At 39.0% G+C, this 26,434-nt stretch overlaps 1 protein-coding gene across 1 annotated transcript; it reads left to right on the plus strand.

Annotated features, from left to right (window-relative positions):
- The first annotated feature begins 929 nt into the window (after nucleotides 1-929).
- knrl (knirps-like) lies at nucleotides 930-26,187 on the plus strand. Its single transcript, XM_068285947.1, has 4 exons — nucleotides 930-1,764; nucleotides 3,705-3,762; nucleotides 20,029-20,106; nucleotides 23,021-26,187. Exons 2-4 carry the CDS (start codon nucleotides 3,736-3,738, stop codon nucleotides 25,004-25,006), a joined length of 2,091 nt encoding a protein of 696 aa, XP_068142048.1. The 5' UTR covers nucleotides 930-1,764; nucleotides 3,705-3,735; the 3' UTR covers nucleotides 25,007-26,187.
- The last annotated feature ends 247 nt before the right edge of the window (nucleotides 26,188-26,434 follow it).

The raw sequence follows: 26,434 nt of genomic DNA on the forward strand, positions 1-26,434 counted from the left end.
TCTTCGTGTGTGTGTGTGTGTGAGTGTGCATGTGTGTTAGTTAGTTTGCTCTGCATTGGTCAATGGAACGAGAACATATATGTAAAGTAAATAAATTCGTTCGTATACTAAGCGGCGAAACGATCGGCCATATAGCTCGATCTCGTTTTAGCCAACGAACTCGAGCAAAATGTCGACGAAACTTGTGCTCCTATGAGGCCCAACAGCAGCTACTTCTGTGTGTTTGTGTGTGTGTGTTCGTGAGAGCGATCGCTTCGCTCTCTTGGCTATACTGGTTTATAACGGTGCTCCGATTGTGTTAATCGAGCCAATCAAATGTCGCAGTCACCGAACCGAGAGAGCTGAGAGCGCATCGGAATCAAAATGGAGTGAGGCACTACTTCACTCATATGCCTTTGGCACTGTTAACTTAACATCACTCAAATTCCCTAAGAAAACTACCTACAAAATATCACTCGAATACAGTTCTCTCTCTCTCTCGATCGCACTATCTCCCTCTTTTTCGCCCTCTCTCTCACTCTCTGAGTGTGTGTGTGTGTGTGTGTTAAATGCATCCGTCGTCTGGTTCGTTATTCGTTCGCGTTGTTCGGTATCAACCGTTAGAGAGAATCGTCTTCAACCTCGATGTCGGAGTGCTAAGCCTAGGTTTGTGTCTTTTTCGCAGTCTTTTGTTTTTGTTTCTTCCAACCAGTTTGTAGATTTTGTTTATAGTAGTATCATCTCTTCACGTTGTTGCTGTCTCGGTAGCCGACGAAGCTACCGACCGAGCGATGTCTCCTCGTCGTATTATTGCCCGTGTGCGTTGTTGTTGGTGTTGCCGCTGCTGCTGCTGCTGCTGCCCGCCCGTATGATGATTGCAAAGCATCTTGAGGTCTGAGCATTTTGCAGAACTGTTTAACATCAGTCTTTCAGTGATAGCTCGCGCTTCTTGCTCGCACGCTCGATCGCACGTTGCCGCTGGAACGTTGACGTTCCGTCGCTAATGCTGCTGCCGTATTTTTTTTTTTTTTTTAATTATTATTATTTTACTGATTTTCCATACACATGTATGTATATACTGCGATAGAGTGCGCCGTCTTTCGCTTCACAATTCGATTCAAATTACCGTGACCAACCCCACAAAAATAATAATAATAATAATAATCAACTCAACAACTCAAGTGTCCATCAGCAAAAAACGGGAAACTAGTGCAAACAATATAACAAATCCCCATTCCCAAGGCCCATTCTCATTTAGAGGTGTGGCCTATAGGAAGAGAGAGAAAGAGAAAGAGAAAGAGAGAGAGAGAACATGTTCTATATAAGTTAGTAGTTAAATTTTGAAAAGCAACAAGAAAACAAACCAACAAAAAAACTGTCAAGTAAACATTGCATACATGTGCTATATACACACTTACACTATTACACATTACACAGACACACACACACACAGACAGACACACACAGACAGACACATGGAGAAAAAGAGGTTCTAAGAGTCAAGTGTCGAAAACGCCGTTTCAAGTGACGTTTTATTGGCGCAAGGTGAAACAAATAAATAGTCGAGAGTTCACTATAGAGCAAATCTTAAATGATTTTCTACAAACGCAACAACAACAACAACAAAATCGACAAAAAAACAGCAAAAACTTTTGCACATTTCAATTTCGAAACTACAATAACAGACACCAAAAACAAAAATCAATATAAATAAACGGAAGAATCTTATCATCATACGTAATTTCTATTATATTGGGACAACATTTTTATCGTTTTGTTTTAACGGTAAGTTGAAAAAAAAAGTACAAAATGCGAAAAACGAAAAACAACCAAAAATTGGAAAATCACACACACACAGAGAGAGAGAAGATACTTGTGAAATTCATTGATTTTGAATAAGATATGTGAGAAAGTTTTGTTTCCAGTGCACTGTTTTTAGTATGGCAATAAAATATAAGCAAAAGCACCAACATTAACAACAACAACAACAACAACAATATCATGGCTAACAACAAGGGCAGGGCAAATAAACTTTACGACTATATAACAGAATCAATGTAAGCCCAACTAAAGGGCAGAGGAGCGCCAGAGAAGAGAAGCAGCAGCAGTTGTCTATATAGCAGGGAATAAGTCGGACCAGAGCGACCCAACGACCAAAAAAACAAAACACATATTTGCTTTATAATGTAAATAGCGTGTAAAGAGCTTTATTTGCTAGAAATTTCGATATTTCTCTTCTCATTTTTAGTTTTACTTATTTTTCAATTTATGACACGCCAAAGGCACTGAGAGAAAATAATATCATCTACTAATAGACACTTCAAATCCCCATGGGGAAACTGTCATAAATCAATCGAAAACTATTTCAATATTGATTGTCCACTTTACTTATCATTCAATTGATTTTTATGTTAAAAAAGAGAACTGAAATTGAATCAGCCATTGGTTGTAGTTTCGATCGAGTTATTGAATATAATGAATGTGAGCTTTTGGTTAGAGTATAATTTGCTTAATGTGAAACAAATCGATATACTTACCTGCGTTTTAGGTTTTTTTTTTTTTTTGTTTTTTAGCTTAGATTGCCTTGTTTAAGTAAGTTTTTGCATGTGTGGCAAATATTGACAATTTGTTTGCTCAAGTATGTGTACAAGTGCCTTGTCACAATGAGGGGCAAGTACGAATGTGTGTGTGTGTGTGTGTGTGCACTTATTCCAGTTAGCTGCCGCTCCACCACCATTCCCATCCCCAGTCAAACATCACTAGCACTATTCCCATTTGTCCCTGTTGCTTAAGTTGCCCATCAAGTTTGTTGCCTAAGTCTTTCGTTTTGACCATCTCGAGAAATTAACACGTCAAGGTCGTCCAACGTCGTGTGCTGCGGAAAACTTGAAAAAACGAGAAGAAAACAGACAGAAAGAAACACATCCTTAAGGGGCCACAATACCGGAAAACAACAATCGTCTTGCTTGGCCTGCTTGGCCTCCTCCTGCCTAAGGAGAATAGAGATAAAGTGTGAAAGTATTTAGTACAAAAGCGTTAACAGCAATGTCAGCGGCAATGGCAATGGCAACGGCAACGGCAAGGAATAGAAAATAAGCTAAATATAAAATGCAAATGTGGCAAAGCAAACACCTGTTGTCAGTTAACATGCATTATAAGAACTCAGAGGTGGGGGTCAGAGAAAGAACCTTGTTTCAGGTTGCCCAGGACGGGTCGTGGCCTTAATGTGAGTCACAGTGCCTCTTCTTCTTCTTCTCGTGGTAGGTGCAGCAGTAGCCCAAGCACGTTGTGTTCGCTTTGTAATAAATATGAATATGAATATTAACTATTATTGCTGTTGTTGTTGTTGTTGTTGTTGTTGTGGTAATACTATGTACATATTATGACTGCAAAGCATCTCCCAACTAAAGGTCAAACTGATCTAAACGAGTTCTTATCTTACATCGAATATGCTAGCCAGCCAGCAGCCAACTCATCGATTCAAGATTTTACCCTTGTATGGTTATCGATTGTGTTTAATAGATGTATTTCGAAATGGCATCTCAGGGTTAGCATATTTGTAGGTGTACACAAATTATCGAATTGAGATCAGGCATTTAGCCGTTTAGCAAACAATTAACTAACTCGAAATCGTAATGCCTGGAAAATTTATGTATCTCTAACTGTCTCTCCACTTCCATTCCACATCGATTAAAGTGTTATTTTCAATTTTCTTCTATTCGCAGGCTAATATTGAACAAATAAAAAAGTTTCACAATGATGAATCAGGATAATCCATATGCGGTAAGTTTCAATCAGGAATAAAATTCACACAATCAAAATGAAAACTTCAAATCATAAATGCCAACATACATACATGTGTGTGTGTGTGTATACATATGTAAATGCATATATATATACATACAAAAACTGAATAATTTCAAATTCAAATTATTGTAAATGTTTAACGAGCTAAAAATTGAACAAACTCATAAAAAAGTCAACGATAAAAAACTTTACGACGCTGAACTTAAAAATCAAAAACAAAAAACAAAATCTCCAAATCTAAATCAAAAATGAAATCTCTAGCGGCAATTGATAAGAAGAGAGAAGACAACCGAAAGAAATCGGTTAAAAATTTTGAAGCGTCGATTTGGCTTAGCTTCCGCATTTTGTCCATATTTTTTTTTTGGGCTCAGAAATTTATGAATTATGAGGTTTTCTCGGGGTATGCATAATTACCTGCCAACAACAACAACAACAACAACAACAACAGACAACAATAAAATAATAATAATAATAATAATAATAATAATAATATTGGAAAAAGAGTAGCCTAAACCAGTTTACACATACAAATGAAACAAACAACGGCGAAAATATTTAAATGATGTCATAATTTTAGCAGGAGAAACAAAAAAAAAAATCATAATCATCGTAGAGTATTTTTTGTCGACTTCACCTGCGTTTATTGGTTGCTGTTGTTGTTGTTGTTGTTGGGGTTATGATCAGCAACAGTGGGGCCTGGCAGTAGTGTCGGCAGCTTCTGTCCGCTTTTTGTGTCGAACTTTTTGAAATTAATGCAGATCAATAAGTTAATATTATTAAGCGTTTCAAAATGCCAAGAACTGCGTTGCCGCGACTTAACGTTAACGTTAACGTCGCAGTCACTGCGCTGTCTTTCCTATTTGAATATTTAAACAAATATCTAGTCATAGAGGAGGAGCAGCTGAAAAATAAAAATAAAAACACGTAAGTTGCCTGCTAACATGGCACTAAATGTCAATATTTGAATATTAAATTTTATTTAAGTGCGTTTTTTATGGTTTTAAGCTGATTTTTTTCGTTTAGTCGATCATCATCAGTGGGACAAAGTCGCTAACCCAGCACACACACACACCTATTTCTATCTCTGGTGTGTGTGAGAGTTTGTTGTTGTTGGTGTTTTTTTTCCATTTTGTCATCTTTCGACCGAAAGAGGCGGACACCCAAAGCTCCAAGTAGTGTTAATTAGTTGAAATGTGAGACGATAAACTAAATGTTTGATCAAAATGAAGGCAACAACAACTGAGTCAAATTTGGGCCACTTTGCTAGAGAGTTAGCCAGTTCGATGGAGATGAAGATAGAGGTGAGGAAGGAAGAGGTAGGCAGAGAGAGAGAGATCGGCAAGTTGGTAGCTTTAGCGGCTAATAAATAAATGAATTGAATACCAAATTTATGAATGCAAAAGAGGAATTTTTGGAATTTCAAACGATTTCCAATCAAATATTTCCGCTAAGCTTATCGAAATGTTATCGAAACGCAAAACAAAACTGATTTATCATAAAAAGTGATTGATTAACGCATTGCGCCTATTATTAGTATATAGTTTTGTTTTTGTGGTTCGACTGCATTCACGCCCTGCCCTCTGAGACAGGAAACTTAATTTCGTTTCGCCATATGGACGAAGCACAAAAAACGCATTACAATGTTGTTGTGCGAGACATCTCCACCTCCCCGAAAGACACTTGACTTGAAGCTAGAGTTTGTACTCGGACATTTGACTTGGAAACTAAGGAGGATGTGGATGTGGATGGCTATGGCGATGGCGACCACTGACTGAAGACACTGACCAGTGGCTGCTTACAGTCAAATGCACTTTGCTCGCACGCATCTGGGCAAATCTCTTTCTATTTGCATTGGCAGCTGCTGCGGCTGCTGCTGCTGCTGCCGCTGACCATTTTGGTCATAAACATTTGCGTTTTGGATTTTTGTTTCTTTTGGCTTCGTACAGTTTGCTTGCTGCCAAGAGTGAAATACAACACACAAAGTAAATTAATTACGAGCCTCTCTTCTCATGCATATTTGCACGTTGCCCCGGCAACAACAACAACAACAAAAAAGCAAAGCGAAGAGAAAAATTCTCTAAACAAAAGTTAATAAATGCCTAAAAACTGAACAGAAGCAGCAAGCAAATTAGCAAAAGCCCGAAAAACTTACACACACACACTCACACACACACACACTAAATGTAATTACTGCACTTATACATGGTGGTAGAGGTTTTTGGTTTTGCTTTTGGGTGTTTTTTTTTTTTTGTGGTCTCCACTTTCTGTTGGCTGCAGCACAGCTAGAGGAGGAGGCGGAGGCGGAGATGGAAATGAAGAGAGAACTGGGCAATTTTTCACATGCGTAGCCAGTTTGGGTAGCCAAACGAGGATGAGACTGACTCTGCAGTTGGAGCTGGAGCTGGGAGCTGGGAGTTGGGAGGAACGACAACGCTATGAGATGCCGTAAAAGTTGTCTGTGGCCCCAAACATCTACAACAACTACAACAACTGCTACTCCATCTTCAACTCCATCTCCCAGTTTATGCTCCAACTTGTGTATGCTTGCAGATTTTGGTTGGTTGGTCGGTCGGTCGGTCCGTCGGTTGGGGTTTTTTTTTTTTTTTTATTTTGTCTTGGGTTGTGTGTGCACATGTTGCGGTTGATAACTCAATTAGAATGTTAAATTTATGTTCGCAACAAGAAATTAACTTGCAATTAGAAAATGCCTCTCGACGACTGGTAACGAAAGACTTAGGACACGAACTTGACTGGTGAATTCAAATTGTCTATGTGAATGATGGCAGAAGAAATACCCTTTAAGTCTCACACACACACACACACGCATACATGTTTAGAGTATAATATATCTATTTAATTATCAATTTAGAATTTATTTAAGTCTTTGATGTGTGATTCCAAATTTTCGTATGTAAATGTTTATCAAAAGTTATGAGGAAATGTTTATGCCTCATAATGCTGCACTTTTTCTACATATTTATCCATGGGCTATGTTGCTGTTGTTGTTGTTGTTGTTGCTGTGCCATGTAATTATCTTGGCCACAAAACAAATTGAAACAATTTAGCAAAGCGCAAAAAAAGATACACCGAGATAGCAAATAGGAAAACGCCGGCTCCAGACAAGTTGTAGGGCATCTGCAGCCGCCAAGACAAGTCAATTGCCGAAAACTAATGATGATGATGCACTGCACGCATTTGCACTATTTATAATTCGTGAGCAAGCGAGCAAACTAGCTAGCAATGCAAGCAGTGCCAAAAGATCAATGATCAATCCTCTGAAGCTGGAGCTTGTGCAGATGGGGATGGAGACGGAGGTGGAGATGGAGATGGAGATGAAGCTGCCGCTTGATGACTTTACTTTGGCCAAGTCTGTGAGAGTATAGAGTAAGGAGACAACTTCATTTGTTTGCGCAGAGGATAACTCCTTCTATTATTTCACATTTTAGTTTTGTTTTGTGGGTTGAACATGTGTAAATCTCTTTCTATCCCTCACTCTCTCTCTCGCTCTCAATTTGGTCTGACCGAATGACTAGCCTGACTGGCTTGGCAATGATTAATGAGCGAAATTAGCAAAGAGAAGATCTGTTAAAATATTCGTTCACTTCTTCTTCTTCAACTTCTACTTATTCTGTGTCTGCAGGCCAATTGACCAAAGTTCTATCTGCAGATTACCAAATGACTTTTTGGCCAACGAACTTGAACGAAACTCAAGTCAAACTACAACAATTACATACTAAACTTCCTCTCCCTCAATATCAAACGAAATGAACAAAAAAAAAAAAAAAATAGCAAATAGATGCGATGCGATGCGATCCAATGTGATGTGATGCTAGCCACATATCTATGTAGATAGATATATATATATATATATGTGTATATGCTTCATTATATCCGCCAAACTGGTTAACCTTGACAAAAATCCTACAGCTGAATGCATTAGTAGTTCAACAGCAACAAGAAAAACCAACCAACTAACTAACGACTTGCAAATGCGGCCGCTGCTGCCGCCGCCGACGCCGCCGAAAACAAAACGCTATTAAACTTCTATTATTTAAGTACTACATTGTGCACTCATACGAAGAACGTTGGGTCGAACCGCCAAGTACACACACACACACATAGACAATACAATCCAAAAACAAACATGCTGCAAAATGAAAAGGAAAACGGAGTAACGAAGAAGACCACAAAACACACGCCAAAGTCTCGGACTTGGACTTCAAGTCGGAGTCGGTCAGCAAAGCAATCATAATGAGGCAGCAATTGTACGAATTTTGTGTTTTTTATTTCTTCCATAGGTCTTTATCGGACCCCCCCCCATTAGAGATGTACTCGTGAGAGTTAAGAATCTCTAAGAAATATATAGAACATTGCATTGAAAATTGCACTCTAAAAAACCCATCAGATGTAGTTGAATTTTCAAATCTTGCTTAAACCTTTCTTACAACTTATTTGGCCATTTTAGAGATTAGAATATTCTATACGTTGAGGGGAATCTTTGCTGTTAATTTGTTTACTTCATCTTCAAATATGTAAGCAATTTACACAATCTTCATTTGTTTTCTTTGTTTTTGGCTAGATAGTTTCATCTCTATTTGCTTAATTTACGAAGCTTTGTCTACTTGAGTGTAGCTAACAGAGCATAAATCCCAAATTGTTGACGAAGAGGTACTTGCAAAATTATGCAATATTATGTAATTATACAGACAATCAACAATAACAGCAGCCGGAGCCGCCGTCAATGGGAGGGAGGCTACAAATTTGTTGTTGTTGGCCTCTTTGATCATGAAAATTCCGCCAAGCCGACGAAGGTGAAGTGAGAGTGGGTGGTAAACACACACACACACAGCTCGAGAGAGAGAGAGAGAGAGAGAGACAGACAGAAAATGTGAAAATGATTGAGCGCATTATTTTCAAATTAGCGCGTGGCTTTAAGATTGGCATCTGCAGCAGAATGTATTCAGAAGTGGGAACTCCATTCGAATATACTCTATAATTTACATTACAAGTCTATTGGCAATCTAATAATGGCTTAATAGATAATCGTTCTACATACTTGCAGTTAGAGCATTTCCTTTTCGACCTTTTCTTTTGTTGTAGCCATTATCAACATTAACCCCCCCAGCCTATTTGCCTTTTCTGCTTTCGATTTCAAGTTCAACACGTTGCCACCAGCAGAATGTAAGAAAAAAAGTGTTCCAACTGGTTGCCCCGCCACTTTATTACGCTGAGAGTCTCTGAAAACGACGGCAGCGGCGGCGCCAAGTCTTTGGGGGTAGCCCTTTTCTCAAAGAAGCGTAACAAACAAAACGATACGATACGATACGATACGAAAAGAAACAAACGGCAAGCAGGCAAAAATTGTTATAATTTGACGGTTTAATAATACTTACTTTTGATTTTCCTTAAGGTCAAGGTTATTGAGCGCAGAGAGTGGAATGCCAGTGGAGTGGTGGAGTGGTCGAGGTGTGGAGCGGTGCAAAGTGCTATGGTTATTATGGAGGCAGACCAGCCGCATAATGAGCTGCCAAATTGTTTCACCAGGCGGCATCACGATGTTCACGATTTAAGTAAAGCTAAAGCCGCAAAATTGAATTAAATTTATATAAATTGCATATACTATTTATTGTATATACTATATACACTATATGTATGTATGTATGTATGAATAAATATATGTATATAGTGTAGATGTATGCACATATATAAGTATATCAAAAGATCATTGCATGCCCGCATGTCCGCTTACATTAGAGGCGAAGGCATCGAGATCGAGCAATTTGTGAGCGCTTCCATTGTTATATTAGCTATTTATTTTTAAAGCTTACTGTGAGCTGCTACTAATAACGAGTATTTATTTATTTTTTTCCTACTGCTGCTGCTTGTTTTTTTTACGTTATTGTTATTTTCATTTTATTTTTTGCACAGTCGACAGAGAGAGAGAGAGAGAGAGATAGAGGGGGGAAGGAGGAGCAAGAAGAAGGTAGGATTAGGGGGAACATAGATGAGTATTGGCATTGACTAGAGATTGGTCTTGGGGGTCTCTAACACAATGAATGGTCTATAATCATACCTACTCTTCGCAGTCTTTGCTTGACTCTTCCCACGCCAAGACAGAAGCATATGAAAACAACAGAAAACTAGAAAAAGACAAAAAACACAACAACAAAAAAAAAACTTATTTAATTCAATTTTAATTAAACAACTCTATAGAAAGTGAAATCAAATTCTCAGACAATTAGCTAGCCAATATGGAAAGCGAAATGATTTGTTTCTTTTCAAATTTTAACTCTTCCTTTCTTGATTTCATTTTCATCATTGAATTAAAGTGGCCAGCAAATAATTGCTTAATACAAGAAAGTTGCCAAACTTTGTGTTTGCTGCTTTTTCTTTCGAAGTTGTGCTCAAATTTCATTCGATTTTACTAATAATGTCACCTGCAACTTACACCCACACCCAGACACACAAACTTCTTCCCACGTCTTGGCCAAAAAAAAAAAAAAAATGAAGTGAAATTCCACGTTTAATTAGCCAAATACATTGCACATTACGTATACGCCATGGATGGCCAGCCAGCACAGAGAGAGAGAGAAAGAGAGAGAGAGACCACCCTTTCGACTGTGTGGGGGCCATAAAAGTTGAACAAAATTATAACAGGCAACTTGCAAAACATTTACACTAGCCCACCAAGAAAACCAAGCAGAAGTAATAGGCCTCAGAGGCCAATATGAAGAGGCAGAAGGAAGAGGTGGTGCAGCACCAGGAGGAAGAAATGACGATGTCGATGAGACTTAGTCAGTTTTAGGCGGTGGCAGGCAGCTTTCTTTGCCCGGTCTGGCTAAAGCGAAAATGATTCATGGATGAGACTCGAGAGCAAGTCGAGACTCCTGCTGGCTGGCTGGCTGGCTGGCTGGTAGTTGGGTTTTGGCCGAAATCGTCTCGACGCCAGGCAGACTATTAACTTTGAAAGTTGTTTAAACAGGCAGCCAACCAGCCAGCCTCCACCTTCTACTTTTTGCCTCATCGTCGTCGTCGTCGCTGTCATCGTTGTCGTCGTCGTCGTCGTCGTTGTCGTCGTCGTCGTCGTCGTCGTCGTCGTCGTCGTCGTCGTCGTCGTCGTCGTGGTTGTCTCCAGCTGCTCTGGCTCTGCTCCTTTGCCTTCTGCCACAGCAACAGGCAGTGTCATCGGCGTCGCGGCTCGTGGGAATTGGATCATTAGAAGCAGGCAAAAAGGCGAATTGGTGAAGGCAAAAAGGCAAGGCAAAGCAAGAAGCATAGCAAAGAAGTTGGTCAAATGCAACACTGAGAGAATTTTCTAGCCATATACAAAATGGCCTTGAAATCAATTTGAATGTGCCTTGAATTCTTTTATCCAATTTTAATTGCTTATCAATTTTGTGTGGCTTTTCTCTCAGTGTACAGTTGTCTGGAGGCTTACAGAAGGCAGTTTTGTTAGAGTTTTGCATGTGTTGCAAAGTTGGGCAGAGTTGCCACCGTTTCTTGTTGTTGTTGTTGTTGCTGTTGTTGCTGTTGTTACTGTTGTAAGAGGCGCGATAAGTAAATGTGTCCCGCGTCTCTTTTATTTGCACTTGCAGAGGCAAAGTTGTTGTTACCCCGCCCCACCTCCTCATTCCGATTCCTCTCGATTGTATTTTTTTTTTTTTTGTAAGTTTCTTTCTTTCTTTGTCTTCTTCTTTTTCGTATTTTACTACTTTTGTTTGTTTATATGTTGTTGTTAGGTTTTTTTTTTTTTTGGGGTTTAGTCTTCGTTTGCTTCTTATTTTCGATTTATTTGTTTTGTTGGCTTGTTGTTATCTCTGGGCAAGCATTTTTGGTTGTTTGGATGTTTGGTTGTTGTTGTTGTTGCTGTTGCTGTTGCTGTTGTTGTTTCATCGGGGGAGTCAAAAGTCAATTAAATAAGAGCAGTGCATCTGAAAATGCATGTACTTCTTGTTGCTTTTCTTTTTCTTTCTGTTTTTTGTTCAGTTTTTGCGAAACGAGCAATTTGTGTGGTTTCCTGTTTTTTTTTTTTTTTTTTTTTTTTTTTTTGGGGTTAGGCTAGTAAAGTGCTCTATGGGAACCATTTCACCACCACAAAACGTTTTCAGCTTTAAAGATTTTTAAGGTTTTTTTTTCCAAGTTGATTTATGAAACGATGAGAAGACAAAACTAGTTTGCCGGATGCCAAAAATGTGATAGAAGTATGTCAAATTTTTAAGTGAATGACAAATAACCCACAAGGAGAATGGCTTCTGATCTTAGATTGTTTGTTAATAGAGACTAACTACAAATGTTTGTCTCGATTGGCTGATTGCTCACTTGTCAATTAGACCCATTGATTTCATTTCATTTTCCTAGTCGAAATCTTTAAATATATTATTAACTAATAACAGTTTCGTACACCAAGCAAGTTTGTTGTCTAAGTCTTTTGATTTACTAAGGTACAAACGATCGATTTTGAGCTTTTTAGGCGTACAAACATGATCTCGATCCCAAGTGAATTTGTCAATTTTTAGGCAAAACTCTGCTCACTCAAGCATAAAGCTGTAAATCAGACAACACACAGAGGCTTTTGATGACGGATGAAGGGGGGTGGGAGGAGCAATTGATATGTTATTTTTAGATGTTATTTCGCAAAAGTCGCCATTCATGGTCCAATCGTTTATTATAAGCGCAATTTACAAGTCACACATGAGTATTTTGGGCAATGCCATAAAAAAAAAAAAAAAAAAAAAAAACAACCAACCAATTGCACGTGTTTGAAAATCCTTGAAGAGCTTTAACAAACTGTTGAGGTTCAGCATTTTGCTTAATTGTGATTTTCAGTTCTAATTCGAAAAATCGTTCGGTTGGTTATGCAAAATTTGCATAGGAAACAAATTTCTCAATGAATTTCCCACACAGACAAGTTTATGGCACATTCAAGCCCGAAGGCTTTTTCAGAAAATTCACAGTAGTCGAAAACAATTAGATGGCCCCTGACCAAAGTCACTTCACAATCACTCAAATGTCCCATGTCACATCCTCACTCAAAGCATGAAGGCAGCCAGAGAAATAATAATAAAAAATAAAAAAGGCCCCCATGCTGCGCCAAGTTGCAGCAGCTGGATAAGTCTACACCCTGCCCCCGACCCGCCAATCGTCCTCCTTCACTGGTGCCACACATATGTACATGCAGCCATGGGCATGCATCCCCATACTATTCCATTCATCTCAATGCATTCTCTATTTGTCTGTCGTCTGTCGCTGGTTTTTGCCCCTTCCCCCTCCTTCTGTGATTTTATTTCTTTTGATTCGCATGTGTCAAGTCATTGGCATCTAGTGCAGTTAAATGCTCATTGAATCAACAGACGACAACAGCAGCGGCAGCGGCAGTGGCAGCAACAAATTTTATGCCAATTCATGGCAAACATTTTCAATTTTCAGTTTTTTGCTCTTAGTATTGGTTTTTCTTTTTTACTTTTGGTTTGCTGCCTTTTTGCAAATTGCAATCTTGACGCAGACGCTTACTAATTTGTTAAGCCAAGTTTTATTTATACATTTTTCTGTGGTGGCCTTTTTGTGTGTGATTAATTTCGAAGCTCATTTCACCTGCGGGTTTCTAAATGTTTTTCACATGCAGACATTTTCTTTGGTTTCTCGGCCAATTCGATGCGAGACGCTCCGCTTTGCTCATTGCGGCTCATTGCAGCTCGGCACGGCCCCAACTCTCGTCGCACACGCCGAAATGTCAAGTCAAACACTTGTAATGCAACAATTGGCACAAGTTTGTCTACGTTTTGGCCTAAGCTAACATTTAAAATTGTAACAAATGCCACAGCAATCGGTGAACGTGTGGCTGACAGCCAAACCAAAACGGCAACAAGTCCAACTTGCAGACGAGAGGCATACAGCACAAACATTGCACCAAGCTCTCTACCTCAACCTCAACCACTGCGAAGCCAGCTAGCTGCCACATAGGAAATGGCAGCAACAAAAACATTGAGCAGGCAAGCAAACCTCGCACATTTTGCACGCATTTGCATAACAAGAAACAATTGAATCAACGTCGAAGAGAGGCGCGCACAAGCAGATGAATTGAAAATTGATCAAAACGAATTCGAAATACTCTGATGGATAAACTACATATGATAGATAGGGGGCATGGGAATAATTGATTTAGAAAATTATAACATTTAAACTTCTTTTTAAATGATTTTCAATCATTTTTGGTGTTTAAGAGGGCATCACTTGGGATGACCAAGACCGCCCACATGGAAAGGGTATTATGGGCAACTGAAAATATATAAACACCCATCAGCATGCAGCAATCTTTCAAATTTATGCAAAACAATGTTAGTTAGACCTACTTCGTAGTTCTAATGAAAATTAGGAGCTGGCTTTAACTCTGGGGTTAGTCTTTGACGTTTTCCGTTCGATTTGCAGTATGATATTTCGTTTTGGCGGATGGCTTAAAATTTTAAACGGAAATTGCACAAACACTTGTCGTCCAAGTGCTGAATGTAGCTCCAAAGAAAACCAAAGACACAGTTCGGGAAGATGGCGTTTGGTTAAGAGAAAGACAGAGAGAGAGAGAGAGAGAGAGAGAGAGAGAGAGTAGACAAATGCATTTAAATTTCACATGAGCTCATAAAAATAGTTACAAATTAATTATAATGACAATGACGGAGACGGAGACGACAACGTCAACGACGCCGCCGCCGACGACGACGACGACGCCAACGACTGCGACTGCGACTGGGAAGGCACATTATAAATCTAAACATTTCCTGCTTGACAGCTTGAAGAGCTTTTCAAGCTGCAGCTACAGAGCCACAAAGCGACATCTGATGATGCTTCAAAACTAAACAAAAAATAAAAAATAAATAACCAACAACAACAACAGCAAAACTTAAAACTAAAACTGAATACTAAAACTTTGTAAGTTCATAATTATAGTCTCTAAGACAGCGGCCAACAATTAGCTGAAAACAAATCGAAAAACGAAAGACTTAAGCGACAAACCTGAGAAATTAAATGATGATGGATTGGTGGCCTGAGCCAAGCCCACATGAAAGCTGAACGAAATGTTTTCCTTTATTTTTGTTTTTAGCATTGCTAAGATTGATGCATGGAGGGGTGGAGAGAGAAAAACAAACAAGGGCGTTTTCATTGAGACAATCCAACATCATTTGTCAACCCATACGCAATTAGGAAAACACAATTTGCCACAAAAAAATTGAAAAAAAGGAAAAAGAAGATTGAAATAAAGAAAGAAATTTTTCGCTACTCAAACTGTAACACAAAGCAATCGTTTCCACACGCACACACTCCCATGATTGATCACTCCCTCGAGGGGGTCAGTGTGGAAAATGTGTAAAAATTCTCCTCTCATCTCATTTTTGCAGTTTTTTTCATTTTTCGTTTTGACAAATTGCTCGAGTCCAATGACTAAGCAAAGGAGGGAGCGTCCTCTCTGGCTCAGACGCGCAGCTGACTTACAAATGCCTCAAGTATTTGTAATGCGGCAAAAAGAAAGCAGACGAAACATGCGATCTAACAATTTTGACAATATTTTAGCCATGAGCCGTAGAGTCTTTAAAGTCTCAAGATCAACTCTCTGGAGAGAAACGAGTTTGCATTACATTACGAAAAATCCATGACTCATCGCTGATTGAAGGAGCGGGTTCACTACAATTGGGGATTATTTTTTTTTTTTTTTACATTTAGTGTTTCTCTCTACTTCTATTTCTATTTTGTTTCTCTGTGCAGCTGCTGCTGATCAGGCTAATTGAGAAAAAGATGTGAGCAAAAGTCACTGAAATTGTGAATCGAAACACCAAAGTCACAAAGATGCTTAGTAAGTGACGAAAAAGGTTCTAATTCTTCTGAATAAAATGCTCTTCCTTTGCCCTAGCAATTGATCCTTTGGTTAGAGTAAAGTTCTTCTGTTTATGCCAGGATGACAATTTATTGAAATTTCATTGATTGTTGCTGTAAATGTCACGATTTTGGCAGCTTTTTGTTATCTAATACTCATCACTGCTAACGAGTGAGTTGAGCTCTGGCGCACAAGGCAAGGCAAGGTAAAGCAACACCAACATCAACAACCGATTCCGATTCAAAACGACCGTCTTCAGTGTCGACAAGTCAGTCATGAATACACTTATAAAATTGTTGGCAAGGTGGAAAAAAAAAAAACGAAAAAAAAACGAAAACGAAAACAACAAAAACTAGAACAATTTGTTTGCGCACAATGAACAAAGCGAGGCAATTGCTTTGTGTGCATGATTTCATTTTAATTAAATTATGTTTTTGCGCTTGAATATACATACCTACGTACATATATATTTTCAGTTTTAGTTTCAGTTTTGTATAATTGAATGCAAACCAGACAGAAGAGAAGCCAACAACAACAACAATAACATAGATACAGGGCAAGCGAAAACAAAAAAAAACTTAGAGACTCGGATGTGCAAAAATTAAATTCATGCAGCTCCATTTGAATTAGTCTTAGTACATGTTGCCAAGGTCAGGCAATTATCATAATTTTTGCAACAACAATGAAAACTTAATGGCACTTAGTTTAGCGGCAAAGACAATGATAGGGGTGGGGGGAGAGCGGGGAGGCGGATTAAAACGAGATGATGGCCAAGAAAAACTGGAGTAAACGTGCCTTTAATTTTCTGTCTTTGTGTGTATATAAACTGAAATTTAATAATTCCGTTTCATTGCATCATCGCGGTATGAAAACAAATTCTACTTGCTATTTTTAAGGTTAACACACACACACACACACACACACACCCGACATATTTTGCCATAATTAATCACCTCGAAAAATCCAACAACACGACACAAATCACAAAAAAAAAAAAGAAGAAAAAAAAATCACCAAGCAAAAATCAACAAAACATCAAAAATTTATTTTGCAGATGATGACGGGGGAAGGTTTTTTTTCTAAATTCATTTGTTTTTTTTTTTTTTCTTTACTTTTTCGGGGGGGAACTTTTTGGTTTTTGTTGTTGGCTCGTCGATTTGGATTTAGGGGCAAAAATATAGCAACTAATTAAAATAAATTGGTCTACAAAAATTAATCAATATTCGCAGAAATAACACAACAAATTGGACAACTTGTTAAAAACAAAAAAAAAAAAGGGGGGGAAAAAAACAAACGCAACAACAACAGACAAAGAGTAAGAAGATAGATGGTACAACAACTTAACCAAACAACATTGACAACAACAACAACGCCAGCAAATTCAACTTATTATGCAGATTAAATTAAAGTTGCATTGTTGCTCTCGTATCTAATTTATAACACTTTCACTTAATAGCCCAAGCTAATTGTGAAGATTGAAATATTTAGAGACAAAAAACAAAAACAAACAAATAACAAATTATGCAATACAAAACGAGTATTAGGCAGCAACAGAAGCGAGGGCCAATTGATTAGAAACTCTTTAATACATTCAAATCACCTGACCAATGCATTGGAGAACATTTCAAACAGCCCTCAAGTTGAAGAAAGAGGAAACGAGTAAGAGAAGTGGCCCAAATGAACTCACAAATCATGCAAGTCAAACATTTGCAAAAGCGATAATAAGCACGAAGGAGGATGAAGTGTGGTGCGGTGGGGTGAGAGGATGGCAAAACGTGTGTGTGTGTGTGTGAGTGTGTATCAGCTTTAATCAGGTAAACCCCATCTTATCCGTCTCAAAAATCTATAAGATTCAAGCTAGAATCATCTTCTTTGCCCCCCCTCCACACACACACACACACACACATATTTGGGTTCCCTCTTCTCCCTCGTTTGGCATCTCTGTCTGGCACACTGGCTGACTGGCTGACTGGGTGGAATGTGTCGCTTGTCTGTTGTAAAATAAATGTTTATTGCTTTTTAATATTGCACATTGTCTGCATAAATTTCACGGCGCAACGTGCTCCTCCTCCCCCCCCCCGCCGTCCGTTTAGACCGCCTTCTCAAAAAACCGTAGCCGTACACCTTGCCCGCCCCCCCTGATACCTCCTTTTCCCGACATGCCATTCGTATTTTGCCTTCTCTTTAAGTTGTCTCTGATTTAAAATCAAACTAAATCTGCTGCCAATTCCACAAACGAACAACAAAAAGTTGTTGAAACTTGAAACTCATAATTTTTAATTTATTTTATGTGATTTTTATTTGTCGATTAATCCACAACAACGGCAACAACACTAACAACAACAACAACAACAACAACTAGCTAGCTGACGACGCTTTATGAAACCTAAACGTAGAAAATTTATTTCCCTAGAGACTTGAAAAACTCTCAACACATAACACGAAATCAGATTAGCATGTCGTCGTCGAGAAGGCGAAGAAGAACAACTCGAACGAACCCAAACCAATTGCCAATATACATATATATACTTACAATACATACATACATTCATACATACATATATACTTAAGTAGTAGGAGACAGAGATGAAAGAAGTGAATGTGTTTCGCAATTGCTTTCTCTACTACTTTGTAAACTGCCAATGCCAAATTGTTTTGCAACCGACTGCTCGACTCATCGACTGCCACAAAAATGATTGCCCAGAATTGACCGGGCCAGGGGTGTTGTAGCAATTGCAATTGTTAGCCATAAAAAATATGAGTACTAAATGCTGCAGCAGCAAAGCACCAAGCACAAAGCCATAATGGAGATAGAAAGCAGGTGCAAGGTAAAAGGATATTTCACCAAATGAATGGAATGCCATATCCACCAAACAATCCAAATTGAAAGCCAAGTGCCAATACACTTTATAATCCAAAATCGATCAGAATTGAAATCAGACCTATGACCTTCCTTCCCTTCCGAAAGCCATTTCACCATAAGCCTCACAAAAAATATAAATCCCGAATTCTAGAATTCTAATTATAGGTAATATCTATCTATACATAGTACCTAATTAAAAGTCACAAGAAGCCAAGTTAGCTTTACAGAACTAAAGTGCAATAGAGCTCAAAACTAGGGCAGACTAGCATAATAATTTATTGCACGCAGACCAGAGATATATCGAAGACGCCTATATTAATTGATTGCGTGATTAGGGAGAAACATATGAAACAAACAAAAAGAAAGTGAATGAAATAATAAGAACTTTAGGGAGTGTAATAACAAGTAAAGTCTAAAGGGCCTGTAGGGTATCCAAAAATCAGTTTGTTTCTTCGACCAACAGCAGGTCAGTTTGGGAGTTTAGTGCGCGTGCGTGTTGCCATACAAGAATGAGATTTGATCCAATTTTCCACGTTCAACTGTGGCTCCAACCGCAACTACAGCTCCTAGATGGGGGCAGAGAGGACAGAGAGGAGAGAGATGCTGCAGTAGTAGGAACAACAACAAATCAGAAATAAAACATTCCCCAAGCAGAGCAATAACAAACAAACAACACAAACAATTGATGGCAATTTGTTGATAAACATTTCGCTCGCAATAAATAAACAAATATTCCTTTGGCAACAAGTTGCGGCAACATGGTGGCGGCTGCGAAGAGATTGAGCGGTGCAGCGGGTCGGGTGTGGGTAGTGGATGGAGGATAGAGGAAAGAGGTGTCTTGGCCATATAAATGCAAATGTTGCTTGCTTGTCTTGGCCTGGTGGTGGCATGGTTGGATCTGCTTTTGGCCTGTTGTATGTTGTGTGTGCTCTGGGGCAATTTTTCATTTGATTCCATCTTCATATTTTATTATATTGGAAAAGGCGACGACTATGGACTAAGGGACGCAGGTGGGGCGAAGGCGGCGAAGCGGTCTGTGTGAGTGAGTCTCGTGGGCTGGTTTCCCATTTCCCATTTGTCGTCGTTTGATTCTTTGCGTTTTCTTTTATTTGTTGCTATTGCAATTGCTGTTGATACCAATTCTGCGATATGACAAACTATGTTTGCATTTTAATTTTTAATGCGTGTGAATTTTGCTGGCGGCAGCCATTGCCATTTCCATTGCCATTGCCATTGCCATCAATGTGCAATGGGAGGGGGCAAAGGGCGAGCAGAGGAGTGCTCTTGGCTTTTGGGAAGAGAAGATGCTCGTGTCATGATTTGCTGTTGCTTTTAATTGAAATTTTATGAATTTATTGCTTTAGTTTTTATAGTTCAACAGAGAGCTAAGACTTTTGGGGTCCAAAAAGAGATGGTCAGCACGAGATTCTTCATATGAGAATTTTTGTTGTTTATTTCTTTGTGTTTCTTTCTTCATCCCATTTTTCATGTATTCCTTGTCTTTTCTCTCTTTCTGCAGATGAATCAGACGTGTAAGGTCTGTGGCGAGCCAGCAGCTGGATTTCATTTTGGGGCATTCACATGCGAGGGATGTAAGGTAAGTGAAATTCTTTGAATAGTTTTCAATATATTCACAATGTAATCGGTAAAACGATTTTACAGACTCATAAGACATTATGTGTAATTAATATACCAATTAAGCAATATTTAGTCCTATTTATTTGTTAATAAACATTGCTAAGATTGAGAAAACTGAAATCGATCGAGATCTAGTCCAAGGTTTTAAGTAAGCCTCAAATTCGTCCTTTCTTTGAGTTAAAGGTGTTAACATATGTTTCACATTTGTTCAAGTTGTAAATCTTTATTCCTTTTTCTATATATTTGACTTATTTTCATATTATTAAGAATCGATTTGTTCAAGCTGTACCAGGTGTACCTTCTGAAATTAATTTGCTCAGTTTCAAATGTTTGCAATGCATTTTAGTCCCTCTCTCTCTCTCTCTCCTCGTCTAGTAAACAACGAAAAAAAGAAAAAAATTTAATTCATTGTTAAATATCAATATCGATAAATCGTTTTCGTGATCCTCAACCACAAGAAAAAAGCGCTTCCAAAAACTTATGAGGCCAATACTTTTAGCGAACTGAAACTGGAATGTTGAGTTGAGTTCATTATGACAACGAAGAGTAGAGAATTGAAGAGGAGGTTAGGCCATAACAAATGGAATGCCTTCAGGCTAAGGTCAAAGTTAAACAAAGCGACCCACAACTAAATTGATTTAAATAGGAAAAGCAAAAAAATATTCCTTTAATGGTGGGATGGTAGAGTGATCATCATGATGATGACGACGACGACGATGATGATGATGATAATGGCTTGCCCACGCCATGCCACGCCAAGGAGAAAAGGTCAACTACAACGTACAATTTGTGGGTCAACATTATTTGATTTGTCTGTGTGTGTGTGTGTGTGTGTGTTTATGTTGTATGTATGTATGTGTGGGTCGATCGGTTGGCTAATTTAACGCCCACAGAAGTGCAGAGGGTAACAAACAAAAAAAAAAAAAAAAAAGAGGCAAAAAACAAAGACAAACAAACAAAAGTGAATCTGCTGAGAGGCGCTGCCTTGGTGCACAAAATTGCTTGTAAATAGTTCGACCGTCTGTTCGATTGCTGCCGTTGTTGCCAATGTTGTTGTTGTTGTTGTTGCTGCTGCTGCTGCTCTTTCAAACGAAACTGAAAACGCAGCAACAACAACAACAACAGAAAAAAACAAATCCTCCGTTTCCATTTCCGACCCAGTAATCTTGATGCCCAATTAACCTTAAAAGTGGATTTTCGCATTGTTTCTGTTCAATTTTTTGTTCAAAGCTCCACCTACGACTACGACGATGACTATAGCAACAGCAACAACAACAACTACAACAACGACGACAACGACAACGACACAGAGTCCGTCACTTTGTCAGTTGATTGCAAAGTCTCAGCTTTAGACTCTTGAGGGCAGGGGCAGTGAAGCGTTTTGGCAATTCAACACACTGACAAAAATTAATAAGCCAACAAAAAATTAGAAACCTCCTAAGACATCAGTCTATAATTCAATGAAAACCAATTAGCCATATTACTAACGAACTTAGGCCAAGTTAAAGCCCAAGAAAGAACATAAAATCAATAAGAAAGCAAGAATGGAAATTACAAAAAGATAATTAACTCTTGTTATCGATTCTTTCAAAAGAAGACTGAAATGAGAGTAAGCCAACAGCATTATCACCTTTTCCTCCTTCAAGAGATATAGGAAAATTTGTCAGATGTTCCTATGGCAATTCCTAAAGTTGCAAGACAGCTACTGTAGAGGGACATCTTTTCGGGAAACACTCGTTGACACCTCAGAATAGAAACTATTGGAAAGATTTAAGCTGGCTTAACATTGTAACTAACTTAGCTAAATAAACTATCAACTTTCTATTCTAAATACTCAAATCCGTTAATGATAATCCTATATACGAAATTCAAATATGTTTATACACTCAACAGAACTTCCTTTGGCAACATGCTATGCAAATATTTTTCTGTCAGTGTCTGCAGAGTCAAACATTGGCAACTTCAACTTGGCATAAGTGTTGCACACAGCCCCTAACCTTTGCAACATGCGCAGCATCAGTCGCATGCACAACAGCATCGGCAGCAGCAGCAGCAGCAACATGTTGTTGTAGTGTTTTCTTCATCATCGTCTTCCTCTTTACCCGCTGCTTCTAGCTTTCCTGTCTTCTTGTGGTGCCTTTTCATGGCTCTCCTCCGCATTGAATTAAATTGTTTGTTTTGTTGCAATTGATTGTGGCCCCAGCGAACGGTTAATGGTGTATATATGTATGTGTGTATGGCAGAGATAGACGCAAAGGCGGCCGCGGATGCGGACGGGGACGCGTCGACTCAAGTAGTTGTAGGTGTAGGTTTAGGTTTTTGTTCATGTTCGTTGTTTTGTTGTGTACATATTATATCTTTTTGACGGTCCTCTCGCTGGGAACCGGCAGCAATCCGTAACTTACTGTCGATGAATCATCAAAAAAAGCAACAAAAAAATTAAATTTAATGAGATATTATTGTTGGTCTCTAACCGTTTTTCAATGACATCATATATATGGAGCTGGAATGGTCTTTCTAGTCAATGGAAAACCAAAACACTTGAGCCATTATCCCATTAATATCTGGCGCCCTTTCTAGCATAAAAGAGGACAAGAACGACCAAAGTCCTAGCTTAGAAAAAACATTGGAAAACCCTTAGAAGAAAATCCCTTAAAAAAATTTAAGTATCTCGATTGTAGACGATATCTTGTTATGTATGTATAACTCTGAAGCCCAAGAAAAATCAAGTATACGACACGGCGTACAATGTATAAAGGGAAATTAGTTTATTATAAACAGTTTTTATAATTATAAACAATATAAGTATATCAAATGACATTTTTGCTAAATTATTATATTTCTCTCTCTCTCTCTTTCTGTGTCTTTTACAGTCCTTCTTTGGTCGCTCGTACAACAATCTGTCCTCAATATCAGATTGCAAGAATAATGGCGAATGCATCATCAATAAGAAGAATCGCACAGCCTGCAAGGCATGTCGTCTGAAGAAGTGCCTCATGGTGGGCATGTCGAAAAGTGGATCACGCTATGGCCGTCGCTCCAATTGGTTCAAGATTCACTGTCTGCTGCAGGAGCAGCAGCAACAGGCGGTGGCCGCCATGCAGGCTCATCAGCAGGCGGCTGGTGGCGGGGGATTGGGTGGTGCTGGCGGCGGAAGTGGTGGATCAGTCAATGGGATGAAGGTTCCACCGCCAGCAGCAGCTGCAGCGGCCTTGGGAATGCTGGGACACGTTCCGGGTGGCTATGCTGGCCTCTATGGAGCCGGTCCGCCTGGACGTAGTAAAGAGGAGCTGATGATGCTGGGTCTGGAAAGTGCGGTGGCTAGTGGTGAATATGGCGGCGTGGTTAGTGGTGGTGGCTCTTTGAAGCATCCTGTTGTGGTGGCTTCGCCATCTGTTAGCTCTCCCGACTCCCATAACTCCGACTCGTCGGTGGAGGTTAGTGTTAGTCGGGTTAATCCACTCCTGCATTTGGCTGGCAGCGGTAATGGAAACGGAAATGGTGCCAAAACCGTTTCTAGTTCGTCGTCATCGTCCGCCGAAATTGTGTCAACCCGAGCCAGTCCGGCTCCGCATTTACGCAAGGATTTGCCACCATTCCTGCCGGGATTGCCGTTCCCCGGACTGGCTTCGTTGCCGACTATGATGGCACCTCCGCCTCCGTTTCTGCCGCCTTCCCATCTGCTCTTCTCCGGCTATCATCCCGCCCTCTATACGCATTCGCATCAGGGTCTCCTGCCCACAGCTGCAACGCCCGAGCAACAGCAGCAGCAACAGCAGGCCGCCGTGGCAGCAGCAGCTGCCGTACAGCATCTCTTCAACTCCAGCAATGCGGCCCAGAGATCCAATCTCAACAATAATCACATTCATCTCCTGCCCAATGGTAGTAAAAACCCCTCGGATGAGCTTACCAAACGTTTCTATTTGGATGCAGTGCTCAAGTCGCAGCAGCAGAGTCCTCCTCCTCCGCCTCCTTCTCATCCAGCCATCCATGCCGCACAGCCCACTCTCGCTACACATCACTCTCATACTTCAGCGGCATCAACTAAGTTGCCCAAACAGGACTATTCCATATCCGCTTTGGTCACACCGAATTCGGAAAGTGGCAGCCGTGAGCGTATCAGAAGTAGAGAGGACTTGGAGGACAATGAAATGAACGGTCTGGCCAACAAGGATGCCGCCGTTGAAGACTCTGAAGATGATGATGAAGAAGATTTGGTAGTTTCCATGACTCCGCCACACTCACCACATCCACCAGCAGTTCTTCAGCAGCAGCAGCAGCAGCCGCACAATCAACCGCAGGATGATGACGAAGAAGATCACCAAGATAATCCCATCGATCTGAGTATGAAAACCTCAGCTAGCTGCAGAAGTAGTGCAGCAAGCAGTTGCTCCCCCAATCATGAGAAGAACGATGACGATGAGGAGGAGACGGAAGGGGAGGGAGGAGCAGCCGAGCTTAAGCTAACACCAGATGCAAGAGACGATGATATCGATGACCATGACGACGAAGATGATGTAGAAGAACTGCAGCATCATCTGGACGAGGTTGAGGACAATGAAAAGGAGCTATCGGTTAAAGAAGAACAACATGCAGATGCCAAGGATATCGATAAAGTTAACATTGAGCAATCGAATAATAACAACAACAACAACAACAACAACATCAATAGCAACAATAACAACAGCAACAGTAATAACAATAATAACAATAATAATAGTAGAAATCCAGGTGATAATAATAAAGAAGAAGCCAGCGATTCTATCAAACGTAAGCTAGATGATCTAGTTGATGGTACCAAGGAGGAGAACGGCAAACGTTTGAGATTAGATGCTTTGGATCTAACAACCAAAATTTGAAGCGTTATGCGATTTAGGCGAATTCAACCAATTCTGGCAATCTTACAATTCATTCTCTCTTTCTCTCTCTCACTTTCGCTCTTTCTTTCCATCCCCCTCTCTCTTTCTCTCTGCCAGATTTTTAAGACAGAAATATGGAAACGTTTCCATACAATGTCTTTCTTCATCCATCCCAATCTATGAACTTTGAATAATCTAATAGGACGAAATATTATGAAAATTTCATGGCAATAGCATGGCTAAAACACACTCACACACACACAAATAGATCCATTCATAGATAAGCCTACACCTGCTGATTACCGATGCCGATCCACTTATCACCTACAAAATGGCATCGATCTTTCAGTGTTTTTTTTTTGTTTGTGTGTGTGTGTTTTGCTATAAAATTAAAATGTAAATTGTTAGACTATCTCTCTCTCTCTCTCTCTCTCTCTCCCTCTCTGTATTCCACCCCACTCCCTAAATTTTATTTTGTGTATTTTATGTTTATTTTTTTTTTTTTTTTTTGTTTTACCCCCTGCTATGCCAAATACAATATACAATATATATATATATATATATATACCATATACCATATACGATATATTGGAGGTATATGTTTAGTATGTAGTAACCCATTATTATCTATAAAGAGATGTGTTTGCTAGAAATCTCTTTCAACTTGACTTGATTAACAAGCGCTAAATACGAGTTCGTGCCGCCGTTCACAGGGGTCCGATGCGGCAGATGTTATCACATCGTTTAAAACAACTAACGAAATGGCAAAAATATGCTAAAATTTTTCGTTTTGCCGATTAGCATATACAATAATAATACTACGAGTATATACATACATACATATATATATACATAGATATAGTTATACGGACAGGCAGACCGACAGACAGATCGAATGAAAACTATAACAAATTTTTGTGGTATCGAACAAAAAAAAAAAAAAAAACAACAAAAACATACAGAAAATAAATAAATGTTAAGAAAAAGAAAAACCAGCCTAAAAACAAAAACAACAAATTGAGAGAAAAAAAAAAAAAACACAAAAACTAAATAAATAAACTTTAGCTTATCTGAATGGTTTTGCATAAATATCATATAGTGGAATTTGTAATTTGTAAGTTTCGTTTCGTTTCGTTTCGTTTACCATATAATCGGAGATGAAATAGTTAGGAAAAAAAAAAAAAAAAAAACAAAACAAAACAGAAATCTTTAATAGTATTTTCTTAGTTTAAAATGAGTTTTCTACAAGTTTTCTCTTAGTCACAATTAGCAAAATTTCTAATTAAAATAGAAATACTCTTAAATACATATTATGGTAAAAAACAAAAACAAGCATAAACAAAAACAAAAAACAAAAAAAATGTATAGCATAAATTATTACATATTATTATTACATATTGTGTATTATCATTTATGATTACGATTATT

This window comes from Drosophila tropicalis, unplaced genomic scaffold (genome assembly GCF_018151085.1).
Source record: "Drosophila tropicalis isolate 14030-0801.00 unplaced genomic scaffold, ASM1815108v1 contig_443, whole genome shotgun sequence".
Taxonomy (NCBI): Eukaryota; Metazoa; Arthropoda; class Insecta; order Diptera; family Drosophilidae; genus Drosophila; species Drosophila tropicalis.

Coding starts and splice junctions, on each gene's coding strand:
- knrl (XM_068285947.1), top strand. CDS start 3,736: ATGATGAATCAGGATAATCCATATGCG. Junction 3,763..20,028: donor ATCAGGATAATCCATATGCG/GTAAGTTTCAAT, acceptor CTCTTTCTGCAG/ATGAATCAGACGTGTAAGGT. Junction 20,107..23,020: donor TCACATGCGAGGGATGTAAG/GTAAGTGAAATT, acceptor TGTCTTTTACAG/TCCTTCTTTGGTCGCTCGTA.